Source organism: Podarcis tiliguerta (assembly GCF_965153285.1).
Source record: "Podarcis tiliguerta genome assembly, chromosome: 6".
Taxonomy (NCBI): Eukaryota; Metazoa; Chordata; class Lepidosauria; order Squamata; family Lacertidae; genus Podarcis; species Podarcis tiliguerta.
The window spans coordinates 45,837,865-45,859,036 of NC_139539.1; the positions used below are offsets into that span (position 1 = coordinate 45,837,865).

At 43.2% G+C, this 21,172-nt stretch overlaps 1 protein-coding gene across 1 annotated transcript; it reads right to left on the minus strand.

Annotated features, from left to right (window-relative positions):
- Positions 1 to 209: 209 nt before the first annotated feature.
- MAPK13 (mitogen-activated protein kinase 13) lies at positions 210 to 19,144 on the minus strand. Its single transcript, XM_083445868.1, has 12 exons — positions 18,712 to 19,144; positions 14,126 to 14,255; positions 12,700 to 12,758; positions 12,109 to 12,217; positions 11,407 to 11,436; positions 8,326 to 8,373; positions 7,369 to 7,483; positions 6,175 to 6,246; positions 4,903 to 4,982; positions 4,160 to 4,238; positions 1,802 to 1,978; positions 210 to 521 (listed from the first exon to the last, which is right to left on the minus strand). The coding sequence occupies exons 1-12, from the start codon at positions 18,828 to 18,830 to the stop codon at positions 442 to 444; spliced, it is 1,098 nt and encodes a 365-aa protein (XP_083301994.1). The 5' UTR covers positions 18,831 to 19,144; the 3' UTR covers positions 210 to 441.
- Between the last annotated feature and the right edge of the window lie 2,028 nt (positions 19,145 to 21,172).

A 21,172-nucleotide genomic window follows, 5' to 3' on the forward strand; every position in this document is an offset into this window, starting at 1 on the left:
TAACTTCAGTGGTCTATTCTGAGCCGGACTAGAACTGAATACCACCCCTTGTCAGTTTTGCTGGAAGCTGCAGAGTTTCCAACGGGGAGTTGAGAAAGACTCCAGAAGGTGTAATGAAAAAGAATAATGGAATGCACAGGTGCCTTTTTAATCAAGTGAAGAACCAGTTACAGAAAGCATAAGAAAAGAGAGAAATGTGCAACTCACCATTTATCACAAAGAGCTTTAATGAGAAGCATATTAATTTTTGGCACTGAAAGATGTTCCTGGTGCAGTTTTGGCCTTCCGGCTAAGCTGGAACTCCCCTTATACACTCATTGTCCTTGTGTTCTACGTACACAGGCTTTTCCATGCCGATTAACATTTGTTCTTTATTGGGGTCAAAATATTGATGTACATTTTCTCATAGGAAAGGTGTCTCAGCATCAGATAGGACAGAGCTTACAATGTCATACCGCTTCTCCTCTTGGAGTCCTTCCGTGCGATTGGACTGAATGACAGTATATCGTTGTAAATATGCCCTTGAAAGAGAAGCAAAAGACATGTTTGCATTTGTGATCAATCTATGTACACCGAACGTTTTAATGGTTACTTAGTGCATTACTTGACAACATAAAACTCTGTGATTCTCAGGGAAAGGTGACTATAAAAGGAACTCGGATATATACAAGACTCTATAATGGGGCATTTTCATAAATCTTGAGGCCTGAGAACATGTGGAATGATGCATTTCAAAATTCTGCTTTAGAACAGGAAAAAAAATCATTTGAGTGTTATGAAAAGAGCTGCAAAGATGATAAAAGGCATAAAAGCATAGGTGAATGGAGTCAGGCATGTTTGGCATAGTAAATTCATTAAGGCTGCAATCCTGTTGGACATTTTTCTGGTTTTCTGACCTACATGCTGAACACACTATGCCACAAGATGCCAAACAGGCATATCCAGCTTCCCATGCCCTGGCTCAAATAATTTTAAAGTTCAATAGGATGCTGTAGAAAACTATTGTCTGATGTATATGAGAGACCCATTCTGTTTATGGCATGTAATCCCTTTTTTATATTCTTTGGTTTGTGTTATGTACTGAAGTTCTCACCCTGGGCCAGCAGGGGGATACTGTAGATAGTTTTCACTCAGGTCCACATATGCAAATAAAGGATTGAAAGTGACATTCAGTGATTGGATAGTTACAGAAAATGGTTACTGTTGCATTCTAGTGGAGCTCTATATAAGCAGGCTGGCTGAACCCTTCAGTTCAGTTCAGTTGTGTTCTGTTCTGGCCTGTAAATAAACAAGAGCTGTTTGAAGAATCGCTGTGTCGTCTGATATGTTCACCCACAACTTAACAGTCTGGCTAGGCTGTTTATTTCCTGCTACTTGCCTTTTCTTTCTGTCTTCCTTTTCTAATTTGGAACTTGGATTTTGACTGCGTCCTTTGGACACAACAGCCAAAGGATCACTCTCCTCCCTCATGCCAAGCTGATTCCTCATACTACAACCTTAGGCCTAGAAGGACAAAAGGGTGGATGAGATTAATTCTGCCTCACAGTGATGAGGAGATGCAGCTGGCTGCCATTGTTGCCTGGGTCTGAAGCTAAGCAGAAACTTCTGAGGTTCCTCTTGTTTAAGGAGTCAGAGGCCGGTTGAAAAAGGCGGAAGTGAAATAAATGAGGGAGAGTCTGGCTTACTGGACTTCCATGGCAGCCGGATGTCTCCAAATAGCATGTGAGGGTGGAGAAGGTGCCTACCTTTCCCCAAGAGACTTCTTGCACTCATGGTTGCAAAGCTATCGAGCTGAACTTACTTCTCCATTCATTGATTGAAAGCTTTTCGCTCTCTGTGGAGTCATCATAGGAGTGCTGTGCCTCTGTCTCTTCCTCGATGTCTCTGTATGGGTCAAAGTAAGCATGAGCCAGAGCTTGGGTGGCCGTCAGACGCTTTGCCACATCCAGCTGCAACATTTTGTCAAGCAAGTCCACTGCTGCAAGAAAGGAGGGAAGCGGGGCTAGGTAAATTAGGGCAATAATGCTTAAGACTAGGATGAGCCCGAGAGAGTAATGTGCCGAAAACCAAAAGGGATGCTTGGCCTCTGAGGCACTTTCCCATGACTGATTGCATCAGCTCATCAGACAGAGCCAAAAATGGTTTTCATTATTATATTGAATCTCACCCCCCACTGAAGTAGCACAGAAGATGGTGGTCACATACATCACTGAAAGGAGAGAAAACGCATATTCCAAAAGAGGTAGCCCATCCATAGACTCACAGAATTGTAGAGTAGGAAAGGACCCCAGGTGTCACAGCTAAAGAATCCCTGGCTGAGGGCCACCCAACCTCTGTTTAAAAGCTTCCAATGAAGGGAATTCCACCACTTTCTGTTCCACTGTTGTACAACTCTTAACATTCAGAATCTCATTTCTTGTAATTTGAACCCCTTGGTTCAGGTCCTACCCCAGAGTAGAAGAAACAAGCTTGCTTCCACATCTACGTGACAGCCCTTCAGATATGACAACTTGCCTATCATATCTGCTCTCAGTCTTCTCTTCTTCAAAGTATTGCACAGTCCCAGACATACTTAGTTTCAGTGATGAAACCACATCAGTCCCGCCTCCCGACCATTGAGATTTACAGCATCACCAAGTAGTTTGGCTCAAACAACCCCCACCCCTCAAAAAAATCATGCTTGCATTTTACTCCATATTTAATTTAGGTGAAGTGGGATGATTTATTTATCTCCAACGCTGTGAGAGGCAGTGACTGGTCCATGGTCACTCAAAATTTGGAGAAGTGTGAATATTGACAAATTGCTGTGTTTCAGTTAGTGTATTGTTTTGGAAAGTGAGGATTAAGTAGGTTTGCCTCTAAACGCAAAAAGAATAAATTTCTCCCCCATCTCTTCTGCTGACTATATCTGTGATCCACTGGATCATGTGTGATGTTTCTCTGTGTGATCACATATCTGGGGAGTGTTGCATAATGGGGTGGGGAGACATAACCAGTGGGGAGAGTTAAGGTAAATAATCAAAATGTAACAGCAAGGAGTTATTTCACATTGTAAATTCCCTTTCAGCCTCACTCATCTCAAATTGTGCAGAAAAGAGGTAAACTGCACGCAGAAAAAGACAGCTAAACTACACTAGGCTTGGAAAACAGGAAACCCAGATGTTAACCAATCTGTCAAGACGGTTTCCTTCTCAGTTTTACTTCTCGGCCCGTTTTGGAAGCTCAGAGCTTCTTCTTCATCTGCAACCTACATAGAAGGAGTGGAGGGAATTCAACAAGGACGATTCGCACACATCTCTTCCAGAGTTCAAAAGCTTCAGTTCACAGCTACATACACAAATATTTCCTTGTCTTGATATTATGGGAGGAATTCAACGTGGTGCTAAGCAGACTGCTCTGTTAATGCAAGCATTTCTGGTTGCCTGATGGAACGACCTGCCCTCTTCTCCCCCAGGTGCTGTTCCAGGCAGTGGCGGAGGAAGGGGTGTGTGGTGGGTGCGGTCCGCCCCCGGTGTCATCCCTGAGGGGGAGTGACATCACCACGCTGCCCCCTGGGACATTCTCTGCTTGTTGCACACCCCTTGGACGCTTGCCCCGCCCCCGCAGGCAGCTAGCCCCGCCCCCGGGTGCACAAGATGTGCATGCCAGAGCAGCTAGCTCCGCCTCTGGTTCAGGGGTTCTCATGATGCCACTCCATAGTCAATGGCAGCGAGTAGGCGAGGGAAGCCTTGCAGCACTAGTGAAAGTCCTTTTTCTGGCAGGGCCTGTTAGTAGAATCCTGCCCCCCAAATCATGACAGGAATACAATAAGATGCCTTTGCCGCACAGAGCAATTTGGAACAATCGCTAACTTGCATCTTTAAGGTGTAGCTGGCATGACATGGTCAGGCTGCTGAACTTCCGCATCCAACACAACTTTTGAAATTGCCAGAGCCCTGTCGTCCTTGGCATCCCACCACCCTATTTTAAGGGATTTCCCCCCCCTTCATTTGTCATCATCATCAAAACACTACAGAAAATAATGATTACTCCAGCTCTCTGGAAGACACTGCAGAGTTGCATTGCCTCTATTGTGAAAAAACGTTTGCTCGGCCAGCCTTACTAAAAGTGAAGTATTAAATGCAGGTTCTGTGGAGTCAGGGAAAATGTGTCTACTTACCCAAAGGATTAGCTTTGGGGAAAAGCAGAGATAAATCCATTTTAGGGATCTTGGGAAGCGACTGGATGTAGCTTTTTGCCTGAAAGAAACAAGACTTTCAGACAGGCATACAAATGCCCCACAAGCGGAAAGTGTAAGGAGCAGTATTAAATAGTTTATATATTGTTGGGGAACCAAAGACTCACACATGCAGTCAGCTTTTAACTTGAGCAGTAGATTACAATGGCCAACATATCTGTAAACAGGACACAGTAATAATTCTACCAGTTATTAATGCCTCCTCTATTTTGCTCTTAATTCCAGCAGCTCCCTTTATGCAATAATTGCCTGTTTATCTTTCCCTTCTTCAAACAAGTAACTTGGTGCAGTTCTAAACATGCTTACGAGGGAGTAAGCCACACTGTACGTAGTGAGACTCTGAAGAAAGATGCAAAGGGCTGTACTGTTAGGTAAACTTAAGTACAGAAATACAATGTGTTCTAAGTCACACAGCAAATGATTAGCCCAAGGAGTTCTGGTTGCCAATCTTTGTTTCACTGCATCATAAACAGGTGTAGAGATCTTCCAATACAGCATTTTCGTCTTTGCATATGTCTCCTGTAAGTTCCTTTGCAACTCTGAGAGCACAAAACCCAGTCCACATGGGGGCGAACAGAGCAAGCCCCACATTCTGAGGACCGTATGCCAATAGTGGGCGAGGCCAAGCACAAAAGTGAGTGAAGCATCTGATGCAATTTTCTTACCGCTTTGTCTTCCAGCTTTTGCACAAATTCTTCTCCGGGGCTTCCTGTCACTTTCAAGATCTGAGTCAGCTGATCTAAATCTGGCAGGCTAAGTTAAGGCTTATTAAAACAAAGGCTCAAACTTTGGAACATAAGTGTCAAAGCACCTGCACAAGTTACATTTATATATCTATTTATTAATGCGTTTCTATTTTGTTCTTTCTCCATAGAGGTTCGCCTCCACCACCCTGATTTTATCCTTGCTAGACTAAGAGATGGTGAGACTTTCCCGTTTACTGATTCATAGTGATAACGGTGGCTACATTCTACAACCTTTGGGTAATATGTTGAGTTTCAGAGCCTCAACTTATATCTGAAATACCCAATTCCACCCCCAACCCCCCCGCATTATTGTGCATTTTTATATTATCTTTTGTCCAATGGCTACTTTGGGGTGCTTACAGTGACACCAACAATAATAGTAATAGCATACAACTTTGGTTACAATGCTATACACATTGTAAGCCCAACTGAACTCAATGAGACTACTCAGAAATGAGTAGACATGAATAGGATTGTGCTTCTTGCCTTCCTAAGGGAGGAAATTCCACTAATGTAGTGCCACCACCGAGAAGTCTCTGTCTCCCATCCCCACATAATCAGCTTCCTCCAGCGGTGGGATTCAGAGGAGCTGGAGGGGCAGTGGGGCATGTTCAGCTGACATGCGGGGAAGCTTTCCTGCGTATCAGCTGAGCAGCCCCACCAAGCCTCCGGATTGTGCGGAGACCCTCCCCAGAGCCTGAAGAGGACATTCTGTTCGCGCTCTGGGGAGGGTCACCTCATGAGCCGGAGGGGAGCAGGGCTTTGTTGAGGCTGCTCAGGTGCGGGGAAGCAGCAGTGGTGGCTGTGCTACCCTGCATGTCAACTGTTAGGTGGGAAGACTGAGCAGCCTCAGCAAAGCCCCTCGATGCCTCTGGCTCATGAGACCTTCCCTGGAGGCCAAGGAGGATGTCCTTTTCAGGCTCTGCAACGGATCTCCTTGCAGGCCAACAGAACTCTCCAGGCTGCTCCCCATTTCCGGGTCCCACTTTGAGGGTCCCGGCACTGTGTGTGTGCATGGTTGTGCTCAAATAGATTTCACGTCAATGGGGAGTTGCCTCTACCTCCTGCCGCAAGGATTCCTATTTCCCATTATTTATATTTTTAGTCCATACACCGAGAGTACCAGCCTCCATCACACCCTCAACGAACACATTTAACCCACCCCTACAGGTCATAGTTAGAGAAGGATACAGTCTTTACCCTTAAACAGAGTTTTCCCAGTCAACATTTCTGCCATGATACAGCCAACAGACCAGATGTCCACTGTTGAGGAGAAGAAACACAGGAGGAGGGAGATTGAATGGCTCATAAAACCCTTATTTTAAACAAGGGTTTAAAATAAATAAATAATTCCCCGCAACAATGTTTTGTATGTCCTATTCCTCCTCTGGGGTCTTACTGAATATTTTCACTTCCTTTCTCTTGAAGGAAATAGTGGAGTGTGTGCAGGGACGATTGCAGACAATGAGTAGCGCACATTAATGCAACACAAGCTTTTTCTAATAGGGATAGCAGCGGAAGCAGCTGCATCAGAAACACCTGCACTTACGTGCCATAACTCAGGCTAAGAAGCTACTCACTCTTGCTTAGCTTCTCTGAGAATACAGTGCATAGCGGCACACAGTCAACCCCTGAGTTGTGCACGGGTTGCATTCCTGACCTCTGCGTGCCCATGGGGAGCGCGAATGAACCTGCCTCTCCCCATTACGGCCTTTTTATGGCTTGTTCCGCTCTTGTTCTGCCCTCTTCCAGGTCCTGAACACTAGCTCATGGGCTATATAAGGGGAGAAAATCAGTTCAAGCTGCAATCCTATGCACATTTATTCAGGAATGTGCACCATTGGACAGAGTGGGGCTGACTTCTAAGTAAACATGTACAGTATTATTTATTATTTTATTTATTAAATTTGTATACTGCCCTATGCCCGCAGGTCTCAGAGCGGTTCACAAGGTAATACAGGGTTGTGCTATCTGGTTTGTACACATTTTAAACAGATGCATCTTTGAACCAGAGGAGGCAGTGCTTTGTGAATATAACGGAAGAAGAAACTTAAAAAAATTTAAAAATAGTTTATTTTCTAGCATGGTAAATCATTAGTTCCATTGCTACCCCTGATGGTGGCCTTTTGTCCATTTCCTGTATTTATTTTTCCTGATTTGAACTATAAAATGGTGATTTTCTTGAGTCAAAATGAGAGGACCCCCTAAACATTTTTTTAGGGAAAAAAGCACTGAGAGGAGGTATAAGGGAAATATATTGTACTTGTTTATCAGGTGGCATTATTATTTCTGAAATCTTAAGAGTATGAAAAGCCGTCTAAGGATACCCACATTCTAATGAGAAAAGTTCCCCCAGCAGCCAAAGAAGGAAATTATTTCACCCACCAGTCTGATTGTAATGCATCCAGTTCAGGATCACTTCTGGGGCTCTGTACCAGCGGGTCACAACATAGCCTGTCATCTCAGAGTCTGTATGCCTTGCCAAGCCAAAGTCCAATATCTACAGCACACACACACACAAATGGTGAGATATAATGAAGGAACCACAGAACAGACTTGCCACCCTTCAGGAAAGGGAAGACTTCTCCTTTTCTAGGACTATTCTGCATCACCAGAACACTCTGCAATATCACTTGGACACAAAGTCTGCACTACAAGCAATCTATTCCTATTGATAACAAAAATCTTCTCCATCACACATAAGAACTAACAGGATTTCTTTTTTAAGCTGGCAGCATAAAACCAGATCAAATACATTTCTCAAGAATCTTGTTGAGTCAGTATCTATATTCCAAATGGTTTTTAAACCTAGCTGATATGAATCCGGGGCATGGACCATGGTCAGTCCCTGTTACCATCCCAAAGCCACCTGTCAGTGAGTACCGATGATGGAGAATAATTTTAGATGCCATTGTGCAACTCTAAAACTGGGGGCTCAAATATTTTTGTGTATTCACGATGTACTGTACTATTTTCTTCTTTATTATTTTATTTGTAAGTGATGTATTGTGTTTTTCTTTCTTTTTCTTTTTCTAAGTTTTCTTTGTATATCTATGTTGATTATAAAACCAATAAAGATTGAATATAAATGAAACTACATCAGAATTTCCCTGGATTTGCACTCTGAACCTCTGGCTTCAAATTCAGCAGCACACATAAACAAATATTCAAAACTGGGTCTCTAATCTGCAATTTTATGTAATCTTTGGGGTACGTTCCACTGAAATCAGTCAGATGTACTTCCAACTAACCACACATTTGACATGGTTGCTGATTCAGAAAAAGCGCCATCAAACCAATTTTACATGCTACATGCCTCTTACTTTTGAAAAGTATTCCTACCTTTAGTTCACAGTCTTCATTGACTGCCAAATTACCAGGCTTCAGATCCTGCAAAACACAGAAAGGCCAGGAAATAAGCTTGCAAGTCAATGTGACAGACACCCACAAACCCACCCAGCTTGGCACACGCAGATTTGCAAACACCTCCCCCCAATCCATGCCACCTATGGATGTCCCCATTGGCAAGACTCTTGATTTTGGGGCTCAGGCAGAGTTTCCAGGCATGTTGGTGGCATCCCTTGTCTTTAAATAAAAATCAACGAATTAGGCACTTTCAAAAATCAAGATAGAATGTTTCCGTTTACAATAGTAACAGCTTTTTCAGATAAGCGACAAAACCAAGAATAACATGGGAAAGGTCAGGTTGTGAAAAGATAAATAGACCCAACTGCCCCAACCCATCTCTCATTGTGTGTATGAAAAAAGAGATCTGACATTTTGCAGCTGAATGTGAACACAGCAGCTATACTTCTTGTGTTTCCAGTTTCCTCCTGAGGTTCTTTTTTAAAAGTGTATGTATGTTTTATGGGCTAACAAATGTAATGGAGCAATAACAGATTGCAGATAAGTTACCATACAATTAATGCAAGGTCAAGAGCAGAGTGTAAAGTTATCATCAGGACAACAACAGCAAAGAAGGGAAAGCTAAAGAAGAAGAGAATCAGACTGAAAGAAGAAAATACCATCCGCCAAGGTCAGTTATCCATAATTTACCATGAGTTCAAGGTGAAATAAATTAGGGGTTGTTTTTTTTGCTAGAAGCGAATTCAATAAAACTATACCATATTTCTCTTGACTCTTTTGCTTTTCTTAATGTTTTCGTTTTACGCGTTAATTTTTCCATCAAAGCAGTTGACCAGATTTCTTGGTAACAAACTTCCAATAAATTCAAATGGGACTTTTCCCAATTATTTTGTTCATGTTAATGTAGCTGCTGTTGATAGTAAGAGTATCAGTCTTTGGGCAAAATTTTTTTTCATTGAATCATCAAAAATATTTAATGAGGCTAATTTGTGGGTCTAGTGATTGTTGTGTTATCACTCTAGCTCTATTGAAGGCTTATGTCCAAAAAAGGTAGATCTCTGAACAGGACCACCTGATAAGAAATAAGTCCTCTTTTAGCCACATTTGAGATGGAAGAGTCGATCCTATTTAACCTTACAGAGGTCAGGTAGCAGCATAATGCTCGCTTTATAGAATTTTCTTACATATGAGCTGACACAGATTTAAAAGGAAGTTTGTTGTTCCATTTCTCATGTTCTATGGAAACCTGTAAATCACTTTACATCCCTTTTCATATTTTCTGTGCTGTGTCTTTTCCCACTCCCTTCCCATGCTGAGCACCCTTTGGATAGAGCAGCTGTTCCACCGTATGGGGGAAGCATATATCTGGTCTCTGGCCAAATGTGAGTATAGGTTTGTTCTATAAGGCTGCAAGCCTGTATGCACTGACCTAGAAGTTAGTCCCACTCTGCTCTGAGTAGACATGGAAAGGATTGTGCTGTAAAAAACTGTTTAACCCTTGAAAATACACGCAGTGGTACCTCGGGTTAAGAACTTAATTCGTTTTGGAGGTCTGTTCTTAACCTGAAACTGTTCTTAACTTGAGACACCACTTTAGCTAATGGGGCCTCCTGCTGCCGCCACGCCACTGGAGCACCATTTCTGTTCTCATCCTGAAGCAAAGTTCTTAACCTGAGACACTATTTCTGGGTTAGCAGAGTCTGTAACCTGAAGCGTCTGTAACCTGAAGCATCTGTAACCCGAGGTACCACTGTATAGAATTTAATAACAAAAAGTATCTGTCTTGCTTTTTTTCAAGGATGAAAAACCTGTCCCTACACTCTCTTATTAATGTTCTCAGTAAATGCTCCCCAGATGTGGGACACATAGGTACTTTTGTGGTTTTGGAGAGGTAAAAGATTCTGTTCTACACTTAAAACTAGACAGGTATCTATCCTTGTTTAATGTGACAGAATGCTCTCCCTCCCTCTAATTTAGGCCTGCTTTTTCCCTACATTTTGAGATGTTCCCTTCAAAAAACGTTCTGTGTTGAAAGCTGGCGTCAGGGTGTGGAAGAGGCTCTGCATAGTGATGCATTTTCAAGTGATGTGCAATGCATTTTCCTCAGGCAGTTTCTGAAATATTTTTCAAGGGAGGAACTAGAGGCCCTCACAGCTCTGCGTCCAGGACTTGCCCTTGGAGTATGTGAGGTAAGAGCTGAAGAAAGTGCAGCTAAGTGGCAGGAAAATGCCACCCTGCAACACGGCAGGGCGAAGCGAGCAACCTGCTTCAGGCGGCACTGTGGGAGGAGCTTAAACAACAAGCCATGCCTGCTGAGGTTTCCTCTTCCCCACAACTCTTATAAAGGTGGAGGAACCTGGCCATCTCTTTTATTTATTTTGCAAATGTGCTGAGCACTTCACAGCCTGAAGCCATCAAAGCAAAACAATGAAATCATTGCGACAGATGTGCAATTAATATTCCATAAATGACTGGGTCACACCTCAGGGAAAGCCTCCCGAAACAACAGTGACCTCAGCTGGTGCCTAAATGTAACAAAGCGAAGTGCCTGTCTAATCTGGGCTGGCAACTGATTCCAGTCAGCTGGAGCTGCAACACTAAAAGCCCAATTTCTAGTACAAGCAAAGCTCAGCTCTGGGGCATGTGGTACATTTAGTAGTGCCCCATGTGAGGAGTGCAGTTGCAGTTGGAGTGAAGCGATCCCTTAGGTCACCCTAAGGCAGAATAGTGGCAGCTCAAATGTGGCCAGGCTGGATGATGGTATTGGCTCTGGGTTTATTGCCACGCACTAATGGGGCAGAACCAGTAACTGTCTTTGCCACATAGCTAAGAGGCTTCTAGGGACAGAGGATAATGTTCCTGGTAGAGGCAGGCAGATATCATTAGGTATCATTTGGTAGTCTTTGGCATATGAATAGGGACTTGCTGGTGTTTTGAGCAAGAACATACATCAAAAGAGAAGTTGAAAAGGTTGAGGGCAGACAAGGTATCACGTGCAGGAGAATGCACTGTAAGCTGTAAGAGAAACAGCTTTAAAGAAAGTTAAGGGACACATACCCTGTGAATGATTCCAGCGGAATGAATATACTGCAATTAAAAAAGAGAAAACACACAAACATCTGTTTGGTCATTTGTGAACAAGTATTTTCCCACTCAACCCCCAACAATCAATCATCTATCAGGATCTTGTGTAATGGAAAATGTCCCTTGCTGTACTGTTATAACAGTGATGGCCAACTAGTCAGTCTACATAGGTTATTTGGACATCAGCCTTAACCAGCATGAGCAATGGTCAGAGACTGGAATGATGGGGGTTGTAGTCCAGCAACATTTAGAGGGCCACAAGTTTTCCATCGCTGACTTACAATTTGGATGGGAATTAAGTTGCCCCCAGTGGCTCTGAGAAAAATCAAAGCAGTCTGCATAGTTTCTACCAAACTGAAATGGTGAGCTAAGCTGCTATATACTAGACTTCCACTAAGCCTCTTATAATCACACATACTACCAACCTCTGTGTCCTAAAAAACAATAACCCGTGTACCTTATTCCACTTGCTAAGTTATCAGCCAGAACATGGGGAGACTGAAAGGTTATGAACTCTTGAAAAGAGCAGACTTGTGGAAGCGTTCATTTTATAAATGTAGGAACTTGCAAACTATTGCCCAGTATCAGAATCTACTTGTTAGGCCAGAAGAGAGACATGAAGGAAAATTCAGCAGGATCAAATTCCTACTCTGATGTTTTTTTCCAAACCCTTACCTTCAACCCTTTCAACACCTGGTAGATTAGATACTGAATCTTCTCTTCACTGAACTGATGTCCCATTATCTTTTGTAAATCTGTCCGCATGTATGGCATCACCAGGTAGCTATAAGACAGTAAAACAATTCCCTGAATCTCAAAGAAAGACTGTCACTGACATACTAAGACATTGCATTTCTGAGAACTATCCTCTATTTCAGGATCAGAAATGGCAACATTGATCACAGTGAGAAAGACAGGAGTGCCACACATTCTATTTTTAATACTACTTTAATATTTTTAAAACATTAAGTGGTTTATATATGCTTTTAAATAAAATAAAAACAGCAATGAAGAAATAATATTCTGCACCCAGAAAAAGCTGAATTCTGCAACTTGTATATAAACTATGGAAATTAGTACACATTGGCTTCTTTTCAGAGTATACACAAGCAATGGTTTAGATTCAGTCACTGACTTCAGGAGGAATGGAATCAGGATGAATTCAGCTGATTTTTGTAGTACCAGGCAACAGATTAACACACTGTACCAGAAGCAAATCCTACAGTAGAACTTTGCAGCATTTTATGGAAGGAAGTACAAACTTACAAGTCTTGGAATCCGTCAAAGGTCATAGCTGAAGTGAAGACATCAAGTAACCCAATGACCTGCAGTAAAAGGGGACATGGAATTTAATGTTATTAAGGACACACTGTAGAAGAGGAGTTCTGTGCCCCACCAGAAGCAAAGCCATGGTTCAATAGCAGTTCATGCATTGGGTAGAAACCCAGATTTTATACTATATGCTGTACAGTATTCATGCAAGTCCCAAATCGAGGGATTAACACCAGGAATAGTAAAGAATGTGTGTTTTCAGATGCTAGAATACTAATACTGCAAAACTTGCAAAAGAGATTGGAACATGCCCAACAGCCAAAACTTTCCTGAAGCTGAGAAAACAGGAGTTACTCACACTATTAGAATATCACCAGCATAGCTGATTGCCAATGTTTACCATTTTGGCAAACAGAATTATGAACTTGTACCCCGCCCCAACCAGAGTGTGAATTCTGAAGGAAAGCGGATTTTCATCTCTGCATTGTATTCAGTCCAGAAGTGGAATATTGCAATTTCCCTGTCTTCTTCATTTGGTATACAGTCTTCCTTGGAAGCCGAATGGAATCCGTTCCGGAAGTCCATTCCACTTCCAAAACATCGACTTCCTGCAGCCAATCAGAAGCTGTGGAAGCCCCGCCGGACGTTCAGCTTCCAAAAGAACATTCGGAACACTCACTTCCGGGTTTGTGGCGTTCAGGAGCCAAAACGTTCGACTGCTAAGGTGTTCGTCAACCAAGGTACGACTGTACTAGAGATCCTAAGCAGATCTGAAGAAGAGTGCATTTAACTGGCACAGGGCATGCTTCTCTTTTTTGTCCACTTGAACTAAGTGCATCAGACATGTGGAAGAGAAGCAGGGGAAAAGGGGCTCAGGGGTGGAGATTTATTAGATGTCACCTATCATCAGCTCTTTCTCTTTTACCATCATCCTCTACATTGTCTATAAGGACTAGGGCATATCAGTTTATGAGTCTCTGCATGAAGATTTTGCCAACTAGTAACGTGGTTAGTACAGCAGCAAAGTTTAATACAGGGATGAAGAACTTGTGGCTGTCCAGAGTTCCCTGTGAAGAGGGACTGATGGTTAAACCACTCTTGAGAACTGTAGCTCTGGTTGGGGAAGAGGGGACTCCTAACAACTCTCAGCACACTTGAGAAACTACAGCTCCCAGAATTCTTTTGGGGAATCCATGACTGTTCAAAGCAGCATGATACTGCTTTACATGCATGGTGTGAATGTGGCTAAAATCTGGTGGGCATGCAAATTCTGACAATGCATACTTGGTCAGATTTTGTTTTGACTATCAAAACTTGGGTGGAGATAGATTCCGATATTCAATTCCATCTTCCATCCAGGGCTGTGCATGAAAGACATAGACAACTGTGTGTAAGCGAACAAAGGGAAAGAGTTACTCACATTCTCATGCTGCATGTGCTTCAGCAGGGTCAGTTCACGATATGCTCGCTTGGCAAAGATCTCAGACTGGAACGGGCGGCAGAGCTTCTTGATTGCCACTTTCTCCCCTGTCTTCTTATCTATTGCTGAGCTATGGCAAATAAGGCAGGAGAAATCCAGAAGGATATGAAGTTGGAGTGCAATGAGAGCTTCCGCATGTTTAATTGAAAGTATGGATGGGCAAATCCATCAGCACTGGTTTCTCATTTTCCCAGACTTAAGTTTAGTTCATTTCTTCAGTTCGGCATTAGTCTGAAATTTTGTCCTCACAAAAATTCACCAGCAATTTAGTGGGCATTTCTCATAATAAACACATTTTTGTAAGCCGTTACCACTATCATGCACATTTATGCAAACAATTTTCTCTAGTACATATTTTAGGTTATTTGCACTAATACATGCATTTTTGTACACTTTCTTTGGTTAGAGGACCGCACTCTAAAAAGTGTGAATTTTGAAGAACAGCTGCATTTCAGCTTTGAGTATTGCTGCAAGAAGTGTGGATTTTAAGTAGATTTGCATTATTATGCAAACCACATCAATTTTCTTCCTAATCGCTATAAAGTGGGTTTAGGATTGTGTGCCTGTATCTGTCAGCTGAGGATAACATTTCATGCATCTCAAAAGCTTATGCCACAATAAATCTGCTGCTCTGTAAGATGCCATGGGACACTTTTTCTGTTTTTAATATAAGAAAGTAACACATCTTTGTCTCTGAAAGTTCATGTGCACACTGTATGTGCATTTTTATTGAAGTATTTGTATCCTCTGCTCTGCTTCTAATGTTTTTATTGATATTCTGTATCTTTATTTATCATAATCATCATCTATGTTGGGATACAATTTTAAGAAAAAGACTGAAAAGTGTTTTTTAAACAAAGCAATATGTGAATGAGTATGGGAAAAAGAGATATTCCAGCAACGTTCCATGTCAACTAATTAGTAAGGTAAAGGGACCCCTGACCATTAGGTCCAGTCGTGACCGACTCTGGGGTTGCAGCGCTCATCTTGCTTTATTCGCCGAGGGAGCTGGTGTACAGCTTCCAGGTCATGTGGCCAGCATGACTAAGCTGCTTCTGGCGAACCAGAGCAGCACACGGAAATGCCATTTACCTTCCCGCTGGAACGATACCTATTTATCTACTTGCACTTTGACGTGCTTTCGAACTGCTAGGTTGGCAGGAGCTGGGACCGAGCAACAGGAGCTCACCCCGTCATGGGGATTTGAACTGCCGACCTTCTGATTGGCAAGCCCAAGGCTCTGTGGTTTAACCCACAGCACCACCCGCGTCCCTATGTCAACTAATTATTGTCCCCCAAATGCAGGAAGGATTCAATCAGCCAATGAGCCAGTCGTGCTCTATCCCATTACTGAAGGCTGATGTCATACTTTTCGCAATCTTGCAGCTAAGTGCTAGAGTAAAGTCACTTGGTTGAGGCTACAGTTCCATAACCACTGCTGCCAATCCATCCCCCAAAAGGTTCTCCAGAGTGAGGCGGGGGGGGGGTCCCCTCTCCAAAATAAGGTAACCTGGGAGTTGTGCTATTTCATTCAGTTTGGATTGCTCAGCCCTCACAGTAGAAATGCTACTTGGGACTCATCCATTTTGTACTCAGCAATCCTCATGTCTAAGTAGACTTGGAACCTGAGTTACAAAGGTTTTAATATCATTCCCTTTTAATTTTTAATCAGCACAGACAATCGCCTATAAGCAATCTGAGTCTATACATTCAATGTTTTTTTTGTGTATGCAGCCTGTAGAATTGTCCTGTGCCTGCAAAATATCGCACCAGACGTTGCTCAGAGCAAGTCAGCACACGATTACTAGGTTATCATGTGGCAATTGCTATCGTTATGTAAATACCATGAATCCACCCTTGGTTATAGCCAACACAGCAGAAATGCAAAAATACCACACACAAATTCATTCCACCTGATGAGTATATGTGATAAAAGGATGGCTGTCCTTTGCAGGCATTTTTGGGCTCTAGGAAGTTGTAGCAGCAGCTGAGCTCCAAGAAATCTGTCCCTTTCAGCAGCCTGCTCTGACATTTTAAACATGTTCTGCCTCTGCTGTCAAAGCCATTGCGCCTTTGGCTATCAGCTGCTTTGAGAGAGTGCTCTTGTGTTTGGTCCTGCATGTGGTTTCGCCACAGGCATCTGGTCGGCCACTGTGACAACAGGATGCTAGGCTACATGGGCCATTGGGATTGGAATGGCTTGATCCAGCAGACACATCTTGTATTCTTTTTAGTGCCAAAATCTTTTCAGTCTCTTTTTTTTAAAAAAAAATCCCTTCCCCAATTTGCTGATGGCAACAATATTGTTGTGAGTTTGGGGGTTAGCCTGCATGATGTCTGAGTCCCTTGTGATTCTTGGGGTCCTGGATCCAGCAAGGGTTAAAAACTTAATGGAGGATTTATGTCTCTGGACCCATTCAAGGGTATGGGAGGTACACTTGCCTTGAAGCCACCACCAAATCTGGCTCCCTAACCTGCATGATGCATATTTCCAAACATGTACAGTGGTACCTCGGGTTACAAACGCTTCGGGTTACAAACACTTCGGGTTACAAACTCTGCTAACCCAGAAGCAGTACCTCGGGTTGCAAACTTTGCCCCAGGATGAGAACAGAAATTGTGCACCAGCAGCACAGCAGCAGTGGGAGGCCCCATTAGTGAAAGTGCACCTTAGGTTAAGAAAGGTTTCGGATTAAGAACGGACTTCTGGAACGAATTAAGTTCGTAACGTGAGGTACCACTGTATTTGTTTTATATTTTTTTATATGCTCTGGCTAACTTATCTGCCCACCTTTCAAATAAGTAACATGGAAAGAGTCTGACTGTAAACCATTCTTTACTGACTGCAAGTTCTGTCCTGCTTGAAGTTCTGGGGGTAAATCATCATAAAATGCCTGCATTCTAATTGTTGGGCATGGTTTTTAATATGCTCCCTACCATTAGGCAAAGTGAGGCAGCTGCCTCAAATGACAAATGGTGTAGGGCAGCAGCTCAAAAATGCATGCATAAACTAGTAATTTATATATATTCATATACATACACAGGAACATACATAAGCATATACATAAGAATGTAAGAAGAGCCTACTGCATCAAGTCAGTGGCTCATCTTGTCCTGCATGAAGTTCTCACAGTAGCCAGCAAGATGCCTCTGACAGTGGAGGGAGAACAGAGCCATAAAGGTTAGTAGCCACTGATGACTTTATCCTCCATAAATTTGTCTAATCCTCTTTTAGAGTCATCTAACTGCCCTGAAACAAATATTCAGTTTCTGCCCTCTCCCCCCCCCCCCCGCAATTTAATCTTTATCGGTTTTAAATATTGCATCCGCTCACTACAAAAAAACAAAAAACACATCAAATACAAAGAAAATGTTACATATAAAATAAAGTTATTCCATACGTTGAGACTTCCGTCTTCCTTGGTATGGGTCCTTCGTTTCCTTGTTGACTGCATATTGTATGACATTTAACTTATCATAAATTATCTATAATCTTTGTAGCATATGACATTGCAAAAGTTAATCAAAGCATGTCAGAGATTTCATATGTGAAAAATGTTCTTTTAAATAGAATCTGTATATATCCCATTCTTTGTTAAACTTTTGGTTTGTCTGGTTCCTAATTTTTCCTGTCATCTTTGCCAATTCTACATAGTCAAATAATTTCACCTGCTATTCCATTTTAGTTGGTAGCTTTGGCCCTGTCTCAGTTCTTTGGTATTTGGAATGGGTGGCATATTTTTGGTCATATAAGAATTCGAGGTGAGTGGCCTAGCAATGTAGATCAGCCTTTGATAACTGGATTCCCTCTAGCACTTTTGGGCCACAACTCCCATCATTCCTAGCCACTGGGCAGCATGTGTGTTGCTGTCCAAAGTATCTGGAGAACAACCAGTCGCTGTATAGGCTGATGTAGTAGTCAACTATATTTGGTCTACTTCCTGGTCTGAAATAAAACATGCCAGTTCTGTGTCTGCTCAGGGGCGCTATGCACCTTGACGGTGGTGCTGGGTGGGCAAGTGGGCACCATTTGCTGTTTCCATTCAGGCAGCAAAATGTCTTTGGACCAGCCTTGGTCATTGGCTATGCATCCCTACTGGCAAAGCTGCTGGCAGTCTAAATGCGTCTGTACCTGCCATATCTGAAACATCTTCCTCCGATGTGGAAACTCACGAGTTTGCGCTGGTGCTTTATGAACCAAGACACCAAACAGCTGAAATATTAACAACAAGGGGCCTTGCAGGAAGTGAAGCAATGGAACATTAAGCAGCCTTCCCCACATGCCTAGCTTGTTAGCGCTGATCTGTTGACACTTGGAATGACGCAGGCTATGGCCGGAAGCAAGGCACCTTTACCAAAATGCAAATTGCTTTCACTCCATAATGGAGGAGAGTGAAGGACCTCCTCCTGACTCCTCCCAAGAATCCAGGCTTCCAGTGTCCTGTACCCCAGTCTCTCTCCCTCTTCCACCCCACCCCCTGCCGCCATCTGCCAAGGGCCCTGGGATCCATAAAAAAGCCACTCACCAGACAGAGCCATAAGCTCCAGAGCCCACAGGGCTGAGAGAAGTATATCTCCTAGGAAGCTCCCAGACGGTCTTGTTTATTTCTTGCTTGTAGAAGCCTCTTCTCCTGGGGAAGCTCATCTCCTGTGTGTCTGGAGTGGAACCTTCCAGTGCTCAGGGCCCCCAAGAGGAGATTGAGAGCCAAATCCGGAATCTCCCCACCTTGAAAGCTCCTCTAGGAAAAGGAATACCTGTCGGTTTCCGTCTCAGCTGCTATTGTTGTGCTCAACGAGCCACATTTCCCTCCTCCTCTGCCCACACACCAGCCCAGGAAGGAGGCATCAGGTTTCAAATTAGACACACCTCTTTCCCGGTACTTTCAGAGGACTCACCTTTTCTACCTTAAAGGTAGCCAGCAGCAGAGACAACAACCATTTTTGGCTATTAGGTTTTTACTGCTACAATTAAACACTTGCCTCGTGTCCCTGATTGCCAGTTTCCATAAAGGGTAAAAGGGAAGGAGAGAAAGAGCTAGAGAAGGCATGGTGTAGATTAGACTTTGTCCTTGGCTGGAAAATTATGGAAGCAAAGGAATAATCAGATCTTAGAACAGCCTCAAAATTCCAGCTGCTTGATTCCAGCTGCCATTTATATAAAATGGGGTGGGGTGGGGTGTATTTTTTAACTGCCCTTCAAAATAAGAGCACAGAGTGGGTTACAACAATAATATGAACACTTACACACAATTAAAACTGATACAACTGTAAAAGAAAAGTGTTGTTGTTGGTTGTTGTTTTTTTTAAAAGCAGAATCATGCACACATATATAACAATTAAAAGTGGTTCCAGATACAAAAAAATGAAAACAGATCAAAACAGTTCCAGTACTGATGCAGACTGGGGAAAAGAGCTTCATGTAAAAGGCTTGTCTATCCCATGGCTTCCTTCAATCATTGAGGAAGCGTAAAGGAAGCATAGAGCTATAGTTGCACAAAATGCTATTGAAAATGTTGGCTATCTCATTGGAAACATTCAGAGGCAAAACCAAAAGGCCATATCCTGCATTTTAAGATGAAAGGTTTCAGAAACAAGATGAACATTGGTGAAGTGATAATTATTGCCTTTAAAGTGATGCTCTTCTCAAATGGTTGGGTAGCAGCAATAGTGGGGGGTTATTGTAATCATATCTTTCTAGAGGCATCACTGTGTGAAACAGAATTTGTATCATGGGTGGCTCACCTACATCCCATTGTCCATATCCAGCCACCAAGTGTTTTTACCTTGGCTGTTCAAGACCCACCAGGATTTGGCAAATTGGTGGGACATTTCCTTTAAATAAAAAAAAAACCTAAATTGCATTAAACACCGGTTGAGCTTGGGTTGTTGTGCTTGTCCCCCACCAAGTTCAGAATTTTTATTGATGGTGCCAGCAGCCACAGCCCTGTCCTTGGCCTGCTACTTGCTGCATCCTCATTGTCAAGTGCTTCTGCAACACTGAGCTATCTTCCTAGTTCCTGGTGGGCCCATGCGCTATTTAGGAGAGATTGGTTCTCTTTCTTCCTGTCCTCTGGGAAAAGGTTTGGCAAAGCTGCCACTATTGCAGCTCTCAATGAAAAGTGCTGGTGCTGTGGCGAATTATCTGGACAAGTGTTCACCACTGCTGTCGAGAAGGGTGAGTGTGTGAGAAGTGTGTTTATGAGAGAATAGGAGAGGCATGTGGTCTGTAGCCAAGATGTAAATGTGGCCTGTATGCAGTGCTTTGTTTCTCTCTCTGTGTGTGTGTGTGTGTTTGTGTGTGTGTGCTGTTACTCACAATGAAGTACCCTTCTCAGCCAAACTGGCTGCAGCTGCTATTGCCCAGCAGCCAGAGCTGGGCTCCTCCCTGCCAGGAGGTGTGGCCTTCCGCCTCAATGCCATCTGCAAGGCCTTTAAGGAAGCCAGAGTCCTGCAAAGCTGCCACTGCCTCCATAAACCCAGCCCACCTGCTTCCTGCTGAGCTGGCTGAATAGCAGCAGTGGGTGCAGTGGCAGCCCAGCAGCTTTCTACAGCTGTCCGCCATTGGGAGGAGGGCAAAGTGGTGCCACAGGAGCTGGCAATGCCAAAGGGCTTGCCACCATGGGCATGGGAGAAAAGGCACACCCTCCTCACACGCTCGATTTAGAAGCCAAGATTGTATTTAATTTTTAAGTTGCTGGCAGTGTGCCAATGAGTACCACCAGAAAACAAAGCGCTGGTGTGTGTTTAGAGAGAGAGATGCATGTGCGTGGTGAGTGGCAATGTGTGCACTTTAGAGTGTGTTGGGCAGTCATGCTCTTTTGGATTTATCCACACCCATCACTGGGAAGCACTCCTTGAAAAGGTATGGGTGGGCAATGGTGACTATGGCTCGAAGACTGAAAAAGATTCACCACCTCTGGCCTAGATCAGGGGTCAGCAAACTTTTTTAGCAGGGGGCCGGTCCACTGTCCCTCAGACCTTGTGGGG